The 22,399-nt window shown below is 39.9% G+C and overlaps 1 protein-coding gene and 2 long non-coding RNA genes across 3 annotated transcripts in view; all 3 read left to right on the plus strand.

Moving 5' to 3' along the window:
• cerkl (CERK like autophagy regulator) overlaps window positions 1–22,399 on the plus strand; it is a 33,642-nt gene that overhangs the window by 8,117 nt on the left and 3,126 nt on the right. The window contains exons 3-12 of the mRNA XM_085435622.1: window positions 5,224–5,454; window positions 12,607–12,738; window positions 13,500–13,563; window positions 16,065–16,195; window positions 16,317–16,391; window positions 20,211–20,388; window positions 20,981–21,046; window positions 21,486–21,523; window positions 21,623–21,731; window positions 21,858–21,954. Of these exons, the coding sequence (XP_085291748.1) occupies window positions 5,224–5,454; window positions 12,607–12,738; window positions 13,500–13,563; window positions 16,065–16,195; window positions 16,317–16,391; window positions 20,211–20,388; window positions 20,981–21,046; window positions 21,486–21,523; window positions 21,623–21,731; window positions 21,858–21,954 (1,121 nt within the window). The remainder of the gene's footprint in view (window positions 1–5,223; window positions 5,455–12,606; window positions 12,739–13,499; window positions 13,564–16,064; window positions 16,196–16,316; window positions 16,392–20,210; window positions 20,389–20,980; window positions 21,047–21,485; window positions 21,524–21,622; window positions 21,732–21,857; window positions 21,955–22,399) is intronic.
• On the plus strand, window positions 1,913–2,618 carry LOC146690510 (uncharacterized). Its single transcript, XR_014915817.1, has 3 exons — window positions 1,913–2,090; window positions 2,174–2,204; window positions 2,300–2,618. It is a non-coding gene; the product is annotated as an uncharacterized LOC146690510 (long non-coding RNA).
• On the plus strand, window positions 7,985–9,862 carry LOC146690511 (uncharacterized). Its single transcript, XR_014915816.1, has 3 exons — window positions 7,985–8,070; window positions 8,158–8,224; window positions 8,332–9,862. It is a non-coding gene; the product is annotated as an uncharacterized LOC146690511 (long non-coding RNA).

The raw sequence follows: 22,399 nt of genomic DNA on the forward strand, positions 1-22,399 counted from the left end.
TTAAGTATCACGAAAGCACCTCACAAAACTTGCGACATGGGGTAACTCAGCTCATAACCTCAGTACGTCAGAGCAGTATGCATCACGTGATAGAGCGGCTGTGGCGTGCGAGACCTGTCGGTGGTCTGATTGAGCATTTGGAGCCTCGCTACCAACCCGGCATTTCATCTCAGAGAAAGTTATCACAGAGAGAAGTAAAGCAAGCGTGTAAGTTCATCTCTGAATGTTTGTAAAGCATTCCTGCGTTAAGCTTAACAACCGATATATGGAGAGGCTGCCTCTTCTCTCCCCCTCCCTCTCCTGCTGCTACTTCAATCATGAAACTGATCAATGATCAGCTGATCGGCTTTTCTGTCGCAAGTCCCGTCTCTCTTGTTTGTTTTTGGCCCACTTTGCACCAGAAAGAGGAAACCAGCGGCTGAACAACAGCAGCACGTTTAAGCTTGATAAGCTGTTGTTAGAATTAGAAAAGTTGAATCAAAACGTGACAGTGAAAACAAACTTTTTGAAATCATGAAGCACAATTTACCAAAAGGGAGACAAAAACGTTAGAAGTTAACACGAGACGTGTAGAGTATTGCAATCTGATTTTGTAGACACTTCCAGAAACAAATGCAATCTTTTAATCACGTCGTGTCATGAATCGCCGTGCGGCAGGCAGGAGTAGGACCCAAAATGCAGGACTCACAGGCACGAGGGAATGAACTCAAAACTCAGCTTTATTCGCTGGCAGAACAAATATACAAACTAAACTAAACTGGGAAACCACAAACTAAGAACTCACAGAGAGACACAGGGAGATCCACACACGGCATGAGGGACGACGTCACACTGAACAGAGGGAGACGCAGACAGAAATACACAGAGGGTTAACGAGGGAAGTGGGAACACACGGGGAACACAGGTGACACTGATAATCATAACGAGACAGGGCGGGGTGAACTGAACACTGACGGGAGAGGTGAAACAGGAAGTACAGGAGGAGAGAGAGCACGAGTAGAACACCAACGTAACAGGCAGGGGAGACATGGAATAAACACGAAAGGGGACGAGGGCTCATAAATACATAGAGGGCACACAGGGGGAAGAGAGAGCACGGGGAGAACTTAGACATAAAGGGCAGGGGAAGCATGGAATAAAATACAAACATACAAGGAAACTAAGAACACTGGGCCAACATGGCCCAGGACCATGACACGTCGCCTCATTCTACTCACTTTTTTTTTTGCAAAGGTCAAATTACTCCTGACTGAGCAATCAAAGTAACTCCCTGCTTATCCCAGTACACCCAACAGTAGTAAAAATGTGGCAAAAACAGTGGTAAAAATGCACATTAATTTCCACTTCTTAAAATTGGTGGAAAACTTGTTTAAAATTTGTTGTAATTTGACTGGAAAAACACTTTAACTCTTCCCATGATACTGAAATGTCAGTTGACCAGAAGAAAGAAGATTGTAGCTGTTTAGGATTATCAAATTCGATGGTGGAGTAATGTATATTGTAGGACTCCAGGAAATGAATGTAAGTCAGTGTAATGTTCTCTGAAGTGATGGAAGCATGACTCCGATCCATAACTCCCCACAGTTACCACATGGCCTGGTCACCATGAGACTGAACTGCCACTGAGAGTGTTTGTATGTGTGTGTTTGGGCCACGCACAGGTGCTAACAATTCATTTTTCCCCATTTAAAATTATTTTAAGAATCAAATGATAGAATCCTCTGGGAAGTGAGTGGATAAATGGTTATTAAAATTAAAAGTAAAAGGAATAATTACATGACTAATGGCACATAATTTTTATATAAATATATCTGCGACTGTGTGTGTGTGCGTGTGTGTGTGTGTGTGTGTGTGTGTGTGTGTGTGTGTGTGTGTGTGTGTGTGCGTGTGTGTGTGTGTGTGTTAGCACAGCAGGATGTGAGGACCTGATGGGAATCTCATCTCCATCTGGGAATGAACCAACGTGTGCGTGCGTGTTCACAGTGACTCTGTAGGTCCTGTCAGCTCAGATCAGAGTCATCTTTATCGGGTTAGATGGAAAATCATCTTCCTACCCCTGACAGTGTTCTGCTGTATGTTTTTCTATCCAGGTATGCTTTTACTGCGTCGGCAGTATGTTTGGGATCATTGTCATGCTGAAAAATTTAACCGTTTCCAATCACATGCCTTCCAGGTCATATTGCATGGTGGAACAAAATCTGATGGTACTTTTCTGTGTTGATAATTAATCAATTGAGACACAATCTCCAACACTATTGACTGACACAAATCATGACAGAGCCTCCACTGTGTTTTACAGATGGTTGTAGACAAGAACTCGACTGAAAATGAGTGAAAAAGCAGCCAATGTCCAAAGAAAAACTTTGAAAGACCTTCAGAAAGCCTGTTGCTCAAGACCACTTTAAAAATTACTGACTCTGTGGAAGTAAAATCTAAAGAAATGAGTGGTTACTTCTGTATGTATTTTAAAGTTATATGTTATGTTGCTATTTTTTTTTAAATTTATTAAATGTCTGTCTTTCTTAGATGTGAAGGAAACCGAGGATAGAGGGTGCTTGCTAATATGTTAAAGCCCCTTTGAAATAATTTACGATAATAAAGTAATTTGCCTTGACTTACTTTTCTGCTTTCAAAATCCACTTGTGTTTTTTCTCAAATTTAAAATGCATAAATGATAAAAATGGTTTTGATTCCTCACCTTTAACCTCTCGTTTGACTCAGAAGACAAATACTTTAAACGCAAATAATATTAATTGGACACAATGAATGAAGACTGAGCAACAACAACCAGATAGACTGTTGTTACACACAATGACCCTGACATATGGATGCTGGTCTCTCTGGGGAACAGGGGAGGGTGGCGTGGGCATATTTGGTGTTTGATAACAGCAGGAGGTATTTCATAGAGAAGGGGGTTAATCAGCTATCATTTATAAGCTTTATGAGCTGTTTACACTGTACTGTACAGGTGCTTTGCATCAAGTTAATATCTCTTTTTGTCTCTTTGAGCACAGAATTGATTTTCCTACTCTGGGTTTGTTATGGGGCTGCACATTTTCCTTCATGTTCCTTAACCTGTTTGAGTTCAAATTAAATGAGATGCCAAGAGGCCCCTGTTTTGCGATTGTTAGATTATAACAGTATTAAATGAATACTGTTTAAGTGCACCATTATAGGTTTTAAATCTGGGAGGATTAAAATATTCTTTTTTTGAAAATATCTCTGTAGATCTGAATGTTTCTGGTGATTAAAGTGGAGTTTGTTTTTGTTTATGTACATCTACCAGCTGTGCCATGCGTTTGTCTCTAAAGCTACACATCTAATATGGCCATTTTCATTATTCTCCCCCCAAAGGGAGGGAGTATGTAATTGGTTGTGTTTGTCTGTCTGTTTGTAAGCACAGACTCTCTCTGTGAATTATTACAAAGGTCTTCAAGTAAACTTTTATAATTCAGGCTGATAAAATGTCTATAAATTTTCTCTGATGTGACGACTTTTGAAAATTTAAATGATGCTTAATTTTAAGAAAACTAGCCTTAGTAACTGACAAAATTGGTACTGTAAATATTGGATTTTGTTTTGGACATGTCGATTGTTCTTATTTCATTTAAAAAGTTTGTTATTTTGAATTAAATATCAGTATAGACAATAAATTCTCATCAACAAGTGTGCAGTTGTTGAGAAGTTATTAAAATTCCTGCTATAAGTTCCAAAAAAAACCTTCTGGATGTGCTTGAGTTCTACTTTTGTGGAAGAAGAAAGATGTTTTAGTGAGGTGTTGCCAGAGCAGCTTTACTGCACTGTGACACTGTATCTCATCTCTGGACGTCTGCTGAAGTGAGGGAACACAATCCTTTAAAAGATAATTCCCCATTTGCTGTTTTGATGATGGTGGTGGTGTTTAACGCAGGTGTATACATGATCAGTCCTAATATTATGATCACTGACAGGTGAAGTGAATGACACTGAATATCTCTTCATTGTGGATGGAATATATTGGGTAGCAAGTGAGGATTTTGTTCACACAAAAGGAAGGAACAGTGGTGAAACAGCGACAGGGTCATTGCCGGCCAAGGCTCACTGATGCATGTAAGGAGCGAATGCTGGCTCGTGTTGTCTGATCCAACAGACTTTTCTGATAGAGAGGTACTAGAACACACAATGTGTCACAGTTTCCATGTTTGTTGTTTGAGTATGCATAGACGTAGGCTAGTAGTCCTGGAAGTGACCACTTACATCAGGATAGAAATATTTTATCATAGGATGAAGGTGATCACATCTTCTTTTAACACTAAGTATAAAAGGAGGGCTGAATCGATCATGAAAAAGGTGTTCCTTATATCTTCATCTCTTATCTGATAAATCAGAATCCAGGGAAATTGGCAAATTCTCACATTTTTTAAACTGAAACCAACCAGTTTAATTTGGTGTGAAAGCAAAAGTTTCCATAAGTTTGTTTAGAAGTTTACATACTGTAAAAGGTATTTACATTTAAGTCAAAAGCTCCTTGTGAAAAAACAACAACAAAAAAAGCACAAAAAAACTCCAAAGTACTTGCACTACTGTCATCTGCAAATGAGCCACGCACAAGCTCACTCAGACACAAAGTATTTTCTTTGTGTCTGAGTAAAATGTGATGTAACTCTGAATGGACTGTCTGAGCTATGCTAATATTATCCTCGGAGGATTAGAAGATTAATATGATGCTGGCCAATCAGGTTTCAGAATTCTTTCACGATTGTACTTGTTGATGCTGTACTTTACATTCTGCTGACAGCAGCAATGTGCAGCGTTCATATTTGATTGACTATTCAAAAGAATTTAAACATACAGTAAAACATCAATCAGACAAACTAATCACAGAGTTTGTTGTTAATGGTAGTATCCTTTTATACACTTACTTTTTCGCAGTGGATTTGAATGTTTTATTTAATAAGACTTTAGTCTTAATGTTTATAAAAAGAAAAAATGGCATTTTGACATTTTGGGTAAATCTCAGCATTTCATCTGTTCACACTGGTCAAGGATGTTTTTAGCTTAGCTTAGCACAGAGACTGGAAGCAGAGGGAAACTGTTAGCCTGGATGACTGAGAACCTTCACAGACATACAGCCTGGTCCCTTTCAAAACGTACCCAAACCTCTCAGATGTCCATCATGTACCTTGTTCATTAAACAGTGTGCTGTGTTCAAGTGCTGTTTGTTAACTACTTTTTTCTCTGCAGGTGAGACTGGTGTCCCACAGTCAGGTGAGGTGCTGCTGCAAGACATATTTGCAGTGAAGGTGAAGCGGAGGCGAGCTGCGGGCCAGGAGTCAGGGGGACCCGTGCTTGGTGTGGCTCTCTTCTGGTGTAGGAGGAAAGGGAGAAGGCTGGAGGAGGACACGCTGCACCTCCACAATGCCTCCTCAGAACACACACACACCTGGTACAACACCCTGAAGGAGCTGCTCACAGGTAACACAGACATTCAGACTGTCATGCAGTTCAAGCAGCAAGCACACAAAAGCAAACCAGGAGTTTAAAGTATTTTTGTCAGTATTCAGCATCTTTGTCTTAGATGGTGGAGCTGGTCAGCCATTAACCATTTGGGGTTCATGGTTTCTGTTGTTATCCTGTTAAAATGTTGAAAGTAACACCCAGATGCTGTGAAATTGCTATGGACAAAACAGTGGAATGTAAATTTGACCAAGCTAATGGATGAGACCCAGTGTGGAGGTTCCTTGGGCCCACATTGAACATCCAACTGTGACGGACTCACTGAAAATGTGACTGGCAGTTTGTGTTACATAAGAGCTGAAACAGGAGAAACGTGAGTCAGTGCTTCAGTGAGTGTCATACTCTAAGATGATTAAACTGTACACACACACTGCTGAGTAATACTGTTATAAGTAGCACGCTTAGCATCTGTCCATTAGATGGTTTGATGAATGGAGACTTATTTAAATGGAGTTTGTCATTAAATTCACACATTACAAATTTAAACTCATATTTTTATTTACGTCATAGCTAATACAACTGTTAAATGAACGAATAAATACATGGATTCTTACTAGACATACAACATCTGTATTACTACATGTTTTTGTGCAAATGTTGTCAGTAAGGTATCCTAAAAATTGCCACACCCACAACTGTAAATAAAAGGCAACACTTTTTGTAGCATAACAAAATTCTGATGCTGGACTGTATTCTGGGCTCTGATTATTTGGTATTTTTGCTGATGACATGCTACCATAGCAAATAGTTGATTTTGGAGTCATAAAGTCTTGTTTTTGATGTTCACTTTCATTAACAAGAATGTTCTGTTTGGAAAAGCTGAAAAAGAAAAATCAAGTAGTAAAGTGTTGGAAATGTTTGCATTGTTGGAAGATTGAATTATAATACATTTTTCATTAGGCCAGAATTTTAATTTGTTATAATATCTAAAAAACGGTCATCCCCATCAGCCTCAGCTGTTCTTTGTGTTGAGTGCTCATTCAGTGAAGTCCCATTGTAACACTTCAAGCTTAGCTTCAAGCTAAGATCTTAGCCTTTTTAAAGCCTTTGTTGGGTGTCTGACTTTGAAACCAAACAGTGGAGGATTCTTGTCATGTTAATCACAAGTCATTACCAAGTGAGATAACCGTGCTTCATGCTCCTTTCTGATAATAATGGGGATCATAATTTACAAAATCAATGTTTTATTGAATAAGACTTGAAACTAGCTCGTAAAATCATCAGTGTTCACAGAGGTTTCAGATCATGGAAACAGAGCTTTCCCCCCCCAGAAACTTCTGTATAACTTAAAGTGTTTCTGCAACCACAGGATTTGTCCCTTGCTTGGGGGGGATCCAGGGTTAAAACACTTGTGTGTTGCCTACAATTGTCAAGTCCAAAAGCTACAAAAGCTTTTATATACAATCTGTTTTGCTAATTAACAAATGTTAGCATGCTAACACACTTAACTAAAATACTAAACATAGTAATTAAACATGTGGTTTACTGCAAGTGATTGCATTAAAACTTTGGCTTGCAAGTTAGTCTGGACCATAAACTGTTTAGATTGATAAAGCAGTTTTTTCTACAGTCTGTGGAAAGGTTGCAGTTTATTTTACTGGTTGTTCTGCTTAGATGTGCTGACACCCTGCCATTATTATAGTTCAGGGGCTTTAATGTATAACATTTCAAAACCTTATGTTATTTGGAACAAAACTGAGCTGAAATCTGTGCTGATATTTTTCTAAGCCAACGTGGTCAGTCAGCACTGCAGCTGCCCAAGATATACCAGGATTTAAAACGCACACCTTTGTGTTTTGTACGTCTGCAGATGATTTGCATGATGATGCAGTGCTAGCTGCTCAGATTAAAATTTCATTGTTTTCTATCTGTTCATCACTCAGTTTAATGAGGTGAGTCACAGTTACATCAGACCAGAGAACTAATCTGCTAATCCACAGGAACAAAGGATTACATACACACACACACACACACACACACACACACACATTTAGCAGTACTCAGTAAAGTGCTGTCAGCAGTTAAATCATGTTGTCTGCAGGAGAGATTAGTTACTGTCTGCATGAACACGTGTGTATACAACCACTTCATATTTAGTGCATAAGAAATATCTCTGAGGCTTGGAGCTTTAGACAACACACACTGCAAGGCTGAAAGCATGGAGACATGACTTTTTTCTAGTTTCAGATTTTCAGCAATATTTCTGAATCTGCAGCTGCAATAGCTTTAGCGTGGTCTTGTTTAGGGGCTGGGCTGTTGTTGGTGTTCAAGTTCAACCAATGGTGTGCAATGTGTTTGACGTCCGAGCCTTGAGTTCAGTTCTTCTTCACCATGCTAGGAAACCCCCCCCAAAAAACAATCTTATGTCTCTGACTCAGTCTCAAGTATCAAATAAAGTGCAGAAGATGTCACAGTTGTTTAGTTTCTTTAGACATCAGTATATTTTTTCTATAGAGCATAAAGTTTTCAGAAGAATAACCTCTTCATTGCCCAACCACCTGCTGCTAAAGCTCTGGATGTTGCTGCAGTCGGACGTTCCCAGACGCTGATTTCCCAGGTGCACTGTAGTGGGCGGTGCGTGGCTGACAGTTAACACACAATAGAAATGTTGAAGTGCTTGTTGTGTGGATTTAACTCACATGGACACATTTTACATTTCAGTTCTTCTCTATTTGTCCAACCACGCCAACTGCAACAGAGACATTACAAGCTATCCATAAATGAAGAGGTCAGAGGTCACACACACATTACTGTCCTTTTATCACCATGGCATCAGTCTGACATGTTATCGCTGGTCACCTGTCTGTCTGTCCATCTGTCTGTCTATCAAACCAGATTACCCATGAGGCCCTGCAGCAAAGTCACAACTTCTTCAAGTCTTTGTCTTATGAGCTCGCACTCACACTCACAGACATGAATGGCCCGCAGGTCGTGTGTCAGCTCAAGTGGTCACACTGCACATCAAGCTGTGACGGCTTTTGTGACTTTACACACCGCAGCAGAGGAGTCTGTGTGCCTGTGTGTGTGTGTGTGAAAGGTAAACACAGTCAGTAGCTCTGCCGCTGTGCGGACATTAAGCCTATTTTCCAGCCAGAGGTCAGTGTGAAAAGCGTATTGTTGTGCGAATCATGGCGTCACCGAGCGGGCAGTCCCGCCGCAGCCGACGCCGGCACCACTTCTTAACCTTCGGGTCTGAACAGTCATCTGCACAATGGTGAGCACAGCGCAGACACTTCCTGTTTCTGGAACCTCATTTTTTGTTGTTTGCTGTGTGAAGCAGCTGCAGAATGCTGTTCAGAAAGTGAATGGTAGTCAGTGACAAAAGGCGAGAACTGCTGCTGTATAGACTCCAATTCCATACTCACAGTCAGTCTGCAGGATCGACTGACTGCAGTTGTTTAACACCACAACAGACTGACAGGTCGGTGGAAATTGCAGGACAACTGAAGTGAGCGTTCATAGGTCACCAGGTGCCACAGCGACCCCTCCCAGATCTTTTGTCTTGCGGTTGCTGCTTGCTTACAGAAACCTCGGGGTCACAGTATCAGAGTAAAATGGGTGTTGTTAGTCCAGTGGTACTGTAAGTTGTCATATGGTCAAAAGGACAACATCAAAATGCAAGGTTTTACCTTTAGAAATGGAGTATAGTTGTGTTTTATTAAATTCAGGAACCTGCTACCCATGCACTGTATTTTCCATCGCCTTTTATTTATATATAAGAGCTCCAGGGACTCCCAGGAGGATGAGTGTTACCATCTGAGGTGGCTTTCCTTACACTCTTTTAGAAAGGTGTTTTCTAGATTGTTCCTCCTCAAATCCAAAATCTTGAACTAGTGAAGCATGTCATCGTGGTGGACAACCAGATATGTGAGCGTTTGAGCTGCATACTCCATGGGTGCAAATGCTCTGAGCACCATGTCACTAATAGTTTGATATTGATACCCTTCCTCCCTTTTCCTATAACCTCTGTCAGCCCGCACTGTCCACTGTGACTATCATTTATAATTAAAACCTCCTTAATTGTAAAATGTTTCAACTTGCAGTGATTTTTTAAAAAAAGTGTAAAGTAGCACATTTTCACACTAGAGAAACTGATACAGACTGAGACTGATCTAATGACTGCATGTTAAATGCTTCGCAGAAAACTTGTGTAGGTAATGAAGCTGTGAACTAATTAAAAATGATCTAAGGATCGAAAGATTTGGATTTCCTTGGGTTTGCGATGACCTGGATGACTGAGAACATACACAGACAGGAAAAATGATGTTTGAAAGCTATAATAAGATGGAGTCTGTTTGTAAACAACATGCAGCAGTCCAGTCTTAAGTGCTCAGTCAGAAACTCAACACTACTCCATGGTAAACTACTCCACTACGGGGATTGTTTACCATGGTAACATTTCAGCAGCGCCATAGCAACCTGTCACTGGTCAAGGCTCGGAGATGATCTGATGGATACTTGACCTCTTTATATCTGTGAGTCTGTCGTCTTCTTACATTTGTTGTGAAGATGGCTCCTTTATGACAGAAAGCATCTGTTTATGCATCTTTTTTCGATGGAAAATCTAGGTGTTTTATCAGGCTTATATTATATTATAGAATTTTTTTAATGAGTGTACGTGATGTGTTGGTTGTATGTTTGTTGTTTGTTTTGTTTTGACATACTGCGAATCAATTTCCCATCAGGGACAATAAAGTTACCATTGACCATTGACCATTGACCATGCATCAACAGTGTGAGTGATTTCTGTCATTTTTAACACATTATTAGCTTTTATAAGCAAGTTGCTTATAAAAGAAGTGTACTCTAAAAGAAGTGTAACTGGTCTAAGTGTTAAGTCTTTCTTTTTCAACACTCTGGAAAACCCACTCATTTTCAAATGTACAGATCCTTGTTTTGACCACGCCTTTGCGTGGTCAAAACAGCTGCTCCTGTGTTTTAAATGCTCAGTTTAAGAAACACTGGTCAAAAGAGATTTCACAAGTGTGGGACAGAGGATACTGCAACAATCCTAGTTTAGGGTTTCCTGGTATTGAACTTACTGAACTAAATACTGACCTGATCGGCAGTTTCATAAGCCACTTTAAAAGTACTGCCAATCCCACCAAAGAATACTTCCAGATTTCAAAATAAAGGTTTGTTTGGTTTCCATTTCTCTTGTTATTAGCAGTTAAAGAGCAGAATAATCCATGCTCGTTAAACTGAAGGAGAATCAATTACAGCACACATGAATAAATATTGAAAACTAAGCAATACAACTTTGCTCCTGATGATAGTAATGAGACCCTCTGTTATCATCACAAGGTCCTTTCTTATAATTATAAGATCAGTAAGAGATAAGGTGTCTTTTGAGGCCTTTTTTAATTGATTGCAATTTCCACATAAAACCAAAAAGAAATGTAGGTTTATTCAGGCTTGTTTGCTTAGTGCTGCAGCACAGATGTGTTGCTTAGAATGGAAATAGGCCTGAGATTTGTGGGACAACGACAGGGTGGAGATTCTGGTATTTGATGGGGGACCACTAGAGAGATGTGGAGGTGTCGGGTAGCTCCTCACAGGAGCTCCGGAGAACCTGGTCAGAGCCGTGGGGTGGAGTGATGGCAGGAGGTGCACATTGTGTATATGTGTGTGGGGGTCATTAACAGGGCGAGGTCACGGCCTTTTGGGAGCAGATTATAGTAATGAGAGGGATAATGGAGCTGGTGTGTGTGTATTGATCTGAGATGGTCCAGAGGGATTCATAATGCGGTCTCTAAATCTGCCTAATGATGCGTCATACAGGGGGTCTGTGTATGTGTGTAGTGTGTCGATATTATAAAACAACACACACACACCCATCAACCAGTGTTGTAGATGTAAACAATATTCTGATGTATCAAACAGGCCACCTCCACATATACTGAAGCAGGTGTACAGACACGTGTTATCTGTTTATTTATATATATATCTCTGGGTTAATACTTTAAATTTAGGGCATGTGGAAGTCAGTTTCTGATCCATGCAGAATTTTAAGTGAAGATGTTCTTCAGTTTGTTCAGATACTTAATGTCAGCCACGATAACAAAGTGTGTTGTGATCAGCGTTCAAGTAAGGACAGTTAGCTGTTGGGCTGTTTGTCATCACTTGGTAAGTTGATTGTTGTTTTAATTAACGCATTAAGAGCTCATATTAAAATTTTAGTATTTTTAGAAAAATATTTGCAGTCTTCCAAATCTTATTGTCCAAAATGAAAAGTTATTTAACTTCTTGAGTACACATAAATAAACATACAAAACTGCTTCATCTATCAGAACACAGCTGCAGAGGAACGTGAAGTGGAACGCTCAGCTGGCTATGATGAAAGATAGTTCATAGACATTTTATAATCCAGAACTTTATGTAATCAGCAGCAGTAATTTTTCTATTTTATCTTTTTTGTTCACTAAAAGTGGCACATGAACACATTTTTTTTCTTTCATTTTTGACTTTTAAGGGCACTATATTGTGGACCAAAACACACAGTGGCATGTGGTGTAGTTGGAAATATTACCTACAGCCAAGGAGCTATGCTAGTAGCAGTGTAAAGCCGCCAGTGTATCCCACTGCAATGGTTGCTTCACATGCTGCCGGTAACGTTATCACACAGCCACTCCTGAAAAGCAGGTGTCACTACTCAGATATTTGTTAAATGCTAATAAACATGAAGTGCAACTGAGTCTCAATAAAGGAGACTCAAAGGATCAAAAACTCATGACTGTGAACCAGTTTGCCACCAACTGGTTTGCACATCTGGGCAAAATCTCTTAGTAATGCATGGAGTCGTTTTTGATCCTCTGAAAATGGGGGGACTCTGCATGAAAATCACTGTAATTACTGAAGTGTTAATGGAGCGCTTTTGAATTAAAGCTGTGTCTACTTCACATCTACATTGTTTTGTTTAAAATTCACTGTTGTGGTATTACTGTGCTAAGATGTATGGACCTAACTATCTTTCAGTCTGTTGAACAATAACTGGCTCATAGCCCATCACTAGTGTAGCTAACCAACCATTGCAGGGTTTCATTTTCCTTCAAAATCCAACCTATGATGCACCTGCTAAATGTGTGTGTGTGCATGTGTGCATGTTTTCAGGGTTCAGCAACCGTCCTACAAATCTGAAGGTCTTCATCAACCCTAGCAGCCACAAGAAGGAGGCCGTTCACATCTACAGAGACCACGTGGCTCCTCTATTCAAGATGGCTGACATCCGAACTGACATCACAGGTTAGTCCATCCAAGTGTTTATTTTTCTGCTCAGTAGAAACACTGAAAAATTATAATTATAAAAATATAAATAAATGTACGTATTTTTGTGTGTTTATTTTTTAAATATAAAACTATGTGAGGCAGGGTTTTAACAACTAGATCTTTACTGACACCAGACATGATACTGAAATCTGTGTGCGCGCGTGTGTGTGGAGGGAGTCCAAAGGTCAGAGTTAATGGCAGCTTCTGGTCGCTAGGTAACCTGATATAGGGGGCGGAGCTTAGCCCATCTGTTGTGACAGAGGGAGACAGCCTCCTCTGCACTCCTCCCCTCATCTTCTCCATCTTTTTTCCTCTCCTTTCCTGTCTCCTCCTGTTTCCAATCATTTGCTCTTGTCTCATTTCCAGTCCTTCTCCTCTCTGCTGTTTTCTTGTTTTCTTTCCACCTGTCCTCTTTTCACCTTTCTGTTTTCCTCTCCTGCCTCATATCCTTGTGTCCTCTTTCCTTCTCATTTCCTATCTTCTTGTCTCATCACTTTTCCCATGTTTCCTTTTTCTCCTCCTTTTTTCTTGATTCCTCCTGTTTGCTTCTACTCTCCCCCTCTCAGCAGATGGTGTGATATCCGCTGTCCCACTTTTTTTTTTTGGCAGTCATCAAACACACACTTCATCTGACCACACATGCACGAACACTTTATCTCTGTCCATCTCAATGTCTCTCCATCTGCTTACTTATTTTTTCCCCTTCTCTCTGTCTTTACCTGTCTTTCTCTCTCCAGTAACAGAGAGGAAGGGTCATGCTCTCTCAGTGATAAAGGAATGCAAACTGGATGAATATGATGGGTTAGTCATCTATATCTTTTTTGCTTTCAAAATCATTGCTTGGTTGGGATTCATCAGGATTTTTCCATTAAAAAATCCAGAGTAAGAAATTATTGTAAAAATAATTTACAGTTTAAATGTAGTTTTGTTATTATTCATCCATAGATGTTCAGTATCATAATATGTTGCTTTCTGAACCAATGTGTGACTGATTACAGACAGGTGGAGCCACCTTTAATTGTGCTGAAAGTAGTCAACGCACTTGAAGATGATCAGATGATCTGCTGTATCGTGTGTAGAGGTTTCTGTTTGTTAAGCTTAAAGCAATCCGCTGTCAGCACTGTGAGATCGATGAAACTGTCTGTAGCTTTTAAACTGGATGAGTCTAAAATATGCACTTGAAGGCAAGATAAATGATCTCAGGTCCAGGTTAAAAGAAAGCCAGCTGACGATCAGCTGGTCCCTATTCCTCAAGAGGACAGGTGATAGTGGAATCTTACAGTTGGAAATAGTTGACTGTTTAATGGTAAGTGCGTTGACATGAAAGTTACCATGTTTAAATTGTGACATCATCCTGCTGCTGAACTGAGGTGAACTGGATAATCAAATAGCAGTTTACTGTCAAAGGCGGACACTGAAACACACTGACTATGACTGATCTCACACACCTCACGCGCACACACACACACACACACACACACACACACACACACACACACACACACACACACAGGTAAGATGATCAAATACCAAACATTAACTGTTCACTTTGTTGTTAAAGTTAAAATAACTTTTCATTCCAATGATAGAACAGCAGCTACAAGTACAGAAACAGCTATCAAATTCTCATCAGTCTTTTTCTGATGGTGTGTGTGTGTGTGTGTGTGTGTGTGTGTGTGTGTGTGTGTGTGTGTGTGTGTAAGCAGCTTTTGTGCTCAGCCCTCATAAAGCTTAATGTGCTTAGAGAAGATTAGCTCCGCGTTGCTAAGCTAGCTGCTGAGTGTGGGTAGGTGGTTGGGTGTGTGTGTGTGTGTGTGTGTGTGTGTGTGTGTGTGTGTGTGTGTGTGTGTGTGTGTGTGTGTGTGATTTGGTTGAAACCTACATTTGCCAATTAGGTTGGCTGTCACCGTGGCGACTACAGCTCCAGGTAATCCCATACTCAGGAAGAGGGGGAGGGGGCGGAGACTGTTCACCTCCCATTTACTGCAAATAAAGACTCGGAAGATGAACCTTCTCACTTTCTCACTTTTTTTTATTACTTTTTTTCATTAATACTAACAAACAATAACTGCCTCCCACCCTACCCTAAAATAAAATACAACTTTTTTTTTTCAAAAGCGATCAAAATATGAGTTTTATCTTTCGTGTGACTCTGTATGGGTCATTAGTAGAAATGTGACTGTAAATGATTCCCTCTCTGTCTCTTTGAGCTTACCATATGATAGACTGTCCAGAGTGTATCCTTTTTCTCACCCTGTGATTGTGAGTTCTTTCTTTTTTTTTTCTCTCCATCTGTTATGGTTAAAATATTGCTCGAAAGCATTTCACACCATGAGTTAAATATAATATATTTGTTTTAGTTTTATAGTCAACTTTATTCTAAACTTACGATTTTAACACTTAACTTAAGATTCTAAAACAAGACATGGATTATACTGCTGCCTGTTAGTGTGTAGACCTTTACAAAACCCCAGCAATCATAAATATTAAAGAGTTTATGAACTTTGGTGACTGTAGGAGAGCAATTCACTGGAGCTTTTCAAAATAAAACCCATCACAGTCATTCTGAAATCCAGTTTCTGTGTGTCTACTAGTTTAGTTGTAGTCTAATTCTAGTATCAAAACTTTGGTACTGATGTTTTTCTACTGAACAAGAAATGTTGAGAAATATTTGTGCTTAATTAAAATACAAACCTTTGCAGTGAAAATACAACCTAGAGTATTTATAAATATCCATTCACCATCCTTCGCTATTCATCTATAGTTAAAGAAATAAGTACTCAGCATCACACATTCAGGACCACCCCGCACAAACATTTTAGTTAGTGCCCAAAAACATTGAGGTTACTTACCCTGTTGTATTATAAAACAAATTGTCAATTTTACTAGAAAAGCCACATCCTCTGCTGGATGGTTTTCCTTTAAATCATCAGGAGTTTGAGATCTGTGAAATGTCTTCTAGGTGTATTATACTTTTTGTGGCTGTGAGTTTGTTAAGTCCGCTTGGGTCCAAATAATGTAAATGTTGTCATTAGGTGCCAAGATTGAGTCTGTGACAATTTTTTGTGACCATGCGTTTATGGAGACTTCACATTTCAATGAGCCAACAATGGATCAACACTTCAAGCAGACCTCAAAAGCGCTATAGAGGACTATAATGTCAATGAAGTCTGTGTCCTTGACTTAGTATAACCACCTCATTTAGCTTCACAATAAACCCTTATTTAGATTTGGATGATTGAGACTGACTTGTCTAAATGTCTACCTGTCCTCACACTAGTTTTTTTCCACCTGTCCATCAGGGTGGTGTGCGTCGGTGGAGATGGTTCAGTTGCAGAGTTGTGTCATGCTCTGGTCCTCAGAGCCCAGCTGGATGCAGATTCCCCAGAAAAACCAGTGAGAGCCACACTGCCACTGGGAATCATCCCAGCTGGTAAGCAAGGGCATTCTCATATAGAACCACTGCTTTAAGGTCTCATAAGGTTTGGTATGCTGGTATGCAAAAACACGACATGAAGTACTTTTATTAACGGTCTGTCTTCACATGTTTGCAGGTTCCACAGATGTGGTTTCCTGTTCTGTTCATGGAGTCAGAGATCCAGTCACTGCAGCCCTCCACATCGTCTTGGGTAAAGCTTACATGTTGTAGATCTGTTACATAGATTGGGGTTGGTTGGAATTGTCTTTAGTAAATCTATATTTGGATCACCTAATGTCGTCTATGCCTTTTTATAAATCAGTCCAAGATTTTACATTTTCAAGGACAAAAATCTGTTCTGTTTTAATATTAAATCTGTGGCAATCATAGCCAGGTTCTTTGTGTAACAGACTAATTTCCTTAAAGCATATCACACCAAAGCTCAGCTTTTGCTAAGCTTTGGTGTGATTGGCTGAATGTCAGTCCGGCAGCAGGGACAGTGTTTAAGAACAAACAAACATGCAGACAGACGGTGAGACTGGACTCTGGAGGGAGTGAACAGACAGATGTCTAACAACAGGGTCTGTTTCACTTGAAATCACTAAATCACAGGTTTACACTGCTCGCAGCAGCCCCGCCCCCTTTGTCTCTGACCACCACACTGTCAGGTAAACACGGTAACCAATCACCCAGCAGCAGGGCGGGCAGCTGTGTTTGATTGACAGCTTATCGTGTGATGATGTTTCATTGTCACTAATTAATACTGCAAGCTGAGTTTGTATGTGTGTGAGACAGATGGGAAAATTCAATAGCCCTAATGAGACTACTTCCTGAACAATAGAAAACTGTTAAAATTCCCAGGTAGGAAGCTGTTCCCACGGACACCAGGTGACTGCAGGTGAATTTTCCTGTCTTCATAACACTGAGGTGTGCTCATTCACAATCACATGATCTCCTTGCTGGACGTTAAACTACTAACAGGGGCGGAAGCATCAGTGCTGTTGCTACGGTTACCCGAGCCTGAGCATCCCTTGAAAATAGCAGCTTAACTGTTGACCTTTTATCAACTTATGTTTGGGAGTTGCAGCTGACACTGAAAATTTTCTGTATGTGAAATGGCCTTAGCTTGTTTATAGGTGTGTGTCAGACCTTTTGTATTTCTGGCTGTTTTTTTGTATCTAAAAAAGCATTTCAGCTGTAGAGATCTACAGGCGAAAACTACAACAAATGGCTGCAGGCTGCTATCCAACAAAATAAGCATCCAAAATTAAACTAATGTTTGGAAAAGCTGTTTTTAAAATTCATTGCTCTGTTTAACAGAGGCTGGAAAATCCTTCATAAGGGGGCCAATTCTGTCCTGATCTCTAAACATAAATATATAAAAGCATGACATGGAAGTCACCACCTTGACCACTTTACAATAATCTCATCAATGATCACCTTACCTGTTTAAAGCAGTTTGCCTCGTTCATTGTTGTACGAAAAACTACTTGCTCACAGAGTTTAAATTTTTTTCCAGAAGTTCAAAACCTGCTGAGTCTTTTCTAGCCTGGCTTGTTAGAAACCTTCACTGCAACAATGAGTGGGACAAAAATAGAGACAATTTTAGCAATATGTGAATTTCTCTTTTCTGATATAGGAAAAACCAAAGCAATGCAATAGCCTATACACTGAAACTTCAGCATACTGTATCTCTAGACTCACAAACAGATTCAATATGATATTGATTAATACTCAACGGTTGGCCCTCCTGGTGTTTGGAGGGGTATCTTTGTTGGCACCGTCATCATAGCAGTAACGAACAACCAGAAGGCAAGCTGGTCGAGGTTCAAATAGCAATTAGGATTAGCCAAGCTAGCTGTCTGGGAGTAACAACGGCCTGATGTAACTCATATACAACAGTCTGAATAATTCGATTTTTAACATTTTGATGCCAGAAGTACAAGCAATACGGCACATTTACAAGTGCATAAATGAAGCATGAAACTGGTACATGTGAACCCTGCTTTACAAAAATGTGAGTCTGCATTTTTACCTGCATTTATCCACAAACCAGTAATTTTTGTGCAGGTCATCTACTAATTAGTACTGGGCAGTGTAGAAATGTTGTAGAAAGTGTAGAAAGTTTTTTGTTTTGTTTTTTCATTATGAACACTCTGTTCACTTCAGGCACATTACAGTGATTTCTGCCTTGGCACAGAATGACTATAAATCTACCTTCATTAATGATTTACTCAAGAACTTGAACATTGGAAGTTATAAGAACTTCCACAAGTCCTGAAAAAGTCTCCAAGCTTTCTCCATGAGGATGTTTCACAGCGTCAACAAACTCAACTCACAAAGCAGATGCACTAACCAGCTCCTCAGACACTGAGTCGACTCCCTGCTCGCTGTTTGCTCACATGAACTCAATAAAATAAACAAATCATTCAACTCTTCTAGAGTTTTTAAATGTTAATAGAATGAATGTTTCAAATTCTGATGATAATAGTAATTAGAGTCATTTCACTGTGACATATTACATGACAGTAATAATTTGATTTCTATGCTATCAATCCAAAAAGCCTAGCAGCCTTCTCATACAGTGACATAACAACATCTCCACAGAGAGTTGGGGTATTTTCAAAGTATGTTTTAGAAAAGCTCGTTTCAAGAGGGGGAAAATTATGGTTTAATTCAATAAAAAACAAAGTTTAAAGTTACAGCCTTGGAGCTGAGCAGCAGCCCTAAATCCTCCTACTGGTGGTTTCATGTGTCCATTTTTAGCGGTGCCCTTAAAAACGAGATACTGCATCTCAAGGGGCTATCCTTTAAATAAATTAAAATTCATTCATGTTGCAGTTGTGCAGCAGTCTGTTACAGGTGCCATTTTAGATATATGACTTCTGACGGATGTCTTTTGTCTCCTCCCTAAATCCTTGTGTGGGATAATTATTGGTTGATTTGCATTTATTTCAGCATTTTTTAAAAATGACTTGTGTGAGCATTTTACTGCTAACAGAAACAGTCATCCAGCTCATGTGATGCTAACACAACTTTCTAATAATCAGTTGGTTTACTGTTGAATTAACTCAGTCATTTTGGTGTTTTTACTTTCACTGATTATTATATTTGTACTTAATATATATAGGATATATTAGGTACAAATATTTTTTTTACATTCAACCACTTCATCCACTATATTTTTGAATAAGAGCTACCAATATGGTATGGAAATAAATCCTAAAGGTGGATTAGGAGCCAAACAGAAAGATAATGACTTTGTGATGTAAATGAATATTGGTTGGACCTTTTAAGAAGCGCCGCAGGTTTGATCTCGGTGACACACTGACCGTCTCAGCTTTAATCCTGCGCAACACACACTGACACACAAACACACTGACAACACGCCATATGGTGAGGAAATCAGATTCTGTCCAGAGAGACAGACAGGCAGTCAGACAGACAGGTGCGGAGACAGCAGTTCAGTTCAGTAGGTTACAGCAGGTATGTGGCCAGATGGCCCGCTTAGTGCGTGTGCCTTTGTGTGTATCCATCTAAAAGCTGGTGGAGCATCTCAGTAAAGGAGCTTGATGGAAAAATCTGGTTATTTTAAAAATTATTTTAGTTATTTCTATGGTTTGTGCTGCGTTCAAAGGCTGTAGAAAAATAAAACCGTAAGCAGTGTTTAGCGTGGAAGCCATTTTTTACCACATACATAAAAAGAATCTGAGGAAACGTTGATAATGTTTCCTCAGATTCATTTCAATCCTCTGAGTTATTAATCGGCTTCACACATTCTGTTAATTAGCCGTATTTTAGACTGTGTGTATTTGTATGTCTCATTTTGTATGGATAAAAACCACAAAATGTACAAACGCATAGTAAGGTTACAAAATTATTCATTTTCAGTGTGAAGGCTTGGAGCAAGAGTTGTGTGATGTCCTCTGAAGTGATGGAAACACAGCTGTGTGTGTGCTGCATCCTAACTGTTTCTAATGAATCGTTTAAAGGGTCTTCTCTCAGTGTGCTGGTGTCTCTCTGCCTGCAGGTCACCTGCAGCAGGTGGACATGTGCAGCTTCTCGTCTCATGGCCAGTTGGTGTGCTTCGGTTTCTCTGCCATGTTTGGCTTTGGCGGGCGGAGTTTAGCGAGGGCAGAAAAGAAGAGATGGATGCCATCGTCACGGCGGCGAGAGTATGCTCTGGTTAAGACGCTGGCTAGGCTGAGGTGACACACACACATATATAATTTTTACTTTTAAATGTAAATGTGCGTTCCTAAGGCCTCAGTCACACAGACATGACTGACTGACCTCAGTGACCCCATAGCAACCACTAGTCACTAAGGAAAACTGTATTCCATGACTGTTTGGTTGCTGGAGGTTGTTAGCTGTTGCTGAGTGAAACTGGTCACAGTGCTCCACGGTGTTTGTGAAGCTTTTGATTGCTGGAAGGTTGCTGAGGTCACTCGTAGTATGTATGGATGACACTGATTTGTCTGCAAAAAAATTGTCTGTTTCCTATTAGCATCCCATTTTTATCATTTCGCTAAAGCTAGAGTCTGTGTCTTCCATGTGGCAATCTGATAGCAACACAAGTAATCACAAGGTGATTTTTGGTGCATCACTTTCTTTGCCACCATTTTCACATGCTTAAAGCAAGCATCCTCCAGCAACCACTCATCACTCATAAAATACATATTTTTCCTTAGTGACCGGAGGTTGCCAACGGGTTGCCAACTGGTCTCTAAGTGTGACTGAGGTCTAGCTAGGTCTAGGACTAGCTGGTTTCTTATTTCTTTTTTTCTCTGTCTCCCTCAGACCGGAGGACTGTCAGCTCTCCTTTTTATCAGCAAGGAAGTCAAACAGCAATTTGTTTGTACAGCGGTGAGAAACGCGCACACACAAACACGCACATACGCTCTGTGATGTTGGATGGTACATCTAAAGTGTCTTCAGACCACCATAAAAAACAATATGCATTTGTTTAAACAGGTTACAAGCACTCAGAGGAGACTGTAATTGTTCCACACCAACAGTGTTTGTTAGTTTGCTGCGCTGTTACATTTACTCAGCAGCTGAACCAGAAAGGCAAACACACCACGTAACAGCTTGTCTACTACAGAGACTTGCAGCACAAATCTACCAGAAACAAACTCAACGCAAATTTATTAAGAACAGTGTGGAGGAGAGCCTGTTTGAGTCAAAGCTGTTGTTTTACCATGATTAGTTTAATAACTGGCTCTGTGTTTGATGATATTGGTCCGTTATATAAATTTTCTCTTCTGTCATATTTGAAAAATTAACTTGATTTCTTGCTTCTCAGAGATAAGGACCAGGACCAAGACCAGGACCCAAAGTCCGGTAAAACCACTACTTCTCTATTAAAATGGACAAATCAGATTTTAATCGCTACCAGCTACTCTCTGTCTTACTTTTTCTTTCTTTGATTTGTGTGTACAGAGGGGGAGGAGTCCTGGGTGACCAATCAGGGCCTGTATCTGAGCATCAGCATCATGTCTATCCCTTGCCTGAGTCCACACGCACCTCAAGGACTAGCTCCAAACACCAGGTACACAGTGTACGAAGATTGGCTCGATCTTCTGCTCTTTGGCCTTGAATGCATCACAGTGCACGTTAATACATGATGATGTTTCTAATAATGCTAACAGTCTCCACCACTTCCTGATTTTGACAGTTTGGCAAATGGCAGTGCAGCGCTGATTGCGGTCGGAAACACCTCCAGGTCCGAGTTTATTAAACACCTAAAGAGATACAGCAGCTCTACTGGACAGGTGAGAACACCTGCCAGAGGTGAAAATAACATGAATCAATTTATTCCATTCAAATCCTCACTAAAACCTTTAGCAGATCTTTTAAGGCTCAGGAACTGAACATTTGCAATCTAAAATCTAAAATATTCACAACTAAGGAATGTCGGAGTACGATAGCAACCTTTTTTTCTTTACAAACTCCCAGTTTACTCAAACAAATATCCATTTTTTTCTGTCTGGTGCAGTTAAAGTTCAAGTGTTTGCAATTTCTCATTGTGAAATTGCAAATGATTTATGGATTTCATCATCTACAGTACATATTACTATTAAAAGAATTTTTAAAAATGGGGCAAATCTTTGTACACAAGAAAATAAACTAAAAACACAGAAAAACCTGCAGAAATCAACACTTCCAAGACTGTTCTGAGTGGACATTGTGCGTCAGTTAAACTCTACTGTGCAAGAA

This window comes from Copadichromis virginalis, linkage group LG16 (assembly GCF_057382275.1).
Source record: "Copadichromis virginalis isolate Kocher_CV1m ecotype Utaka linkage group LG16, C_Virginalis_male_GT1.1, whole genome shotgun sequence".
NCBI classification, from domain to species: Eukaryota; Metazoa; Chordata; class Actinopteri; order Cichliformes; family Cichlidae; genus Copadichromis; species Copadichromis virginalis.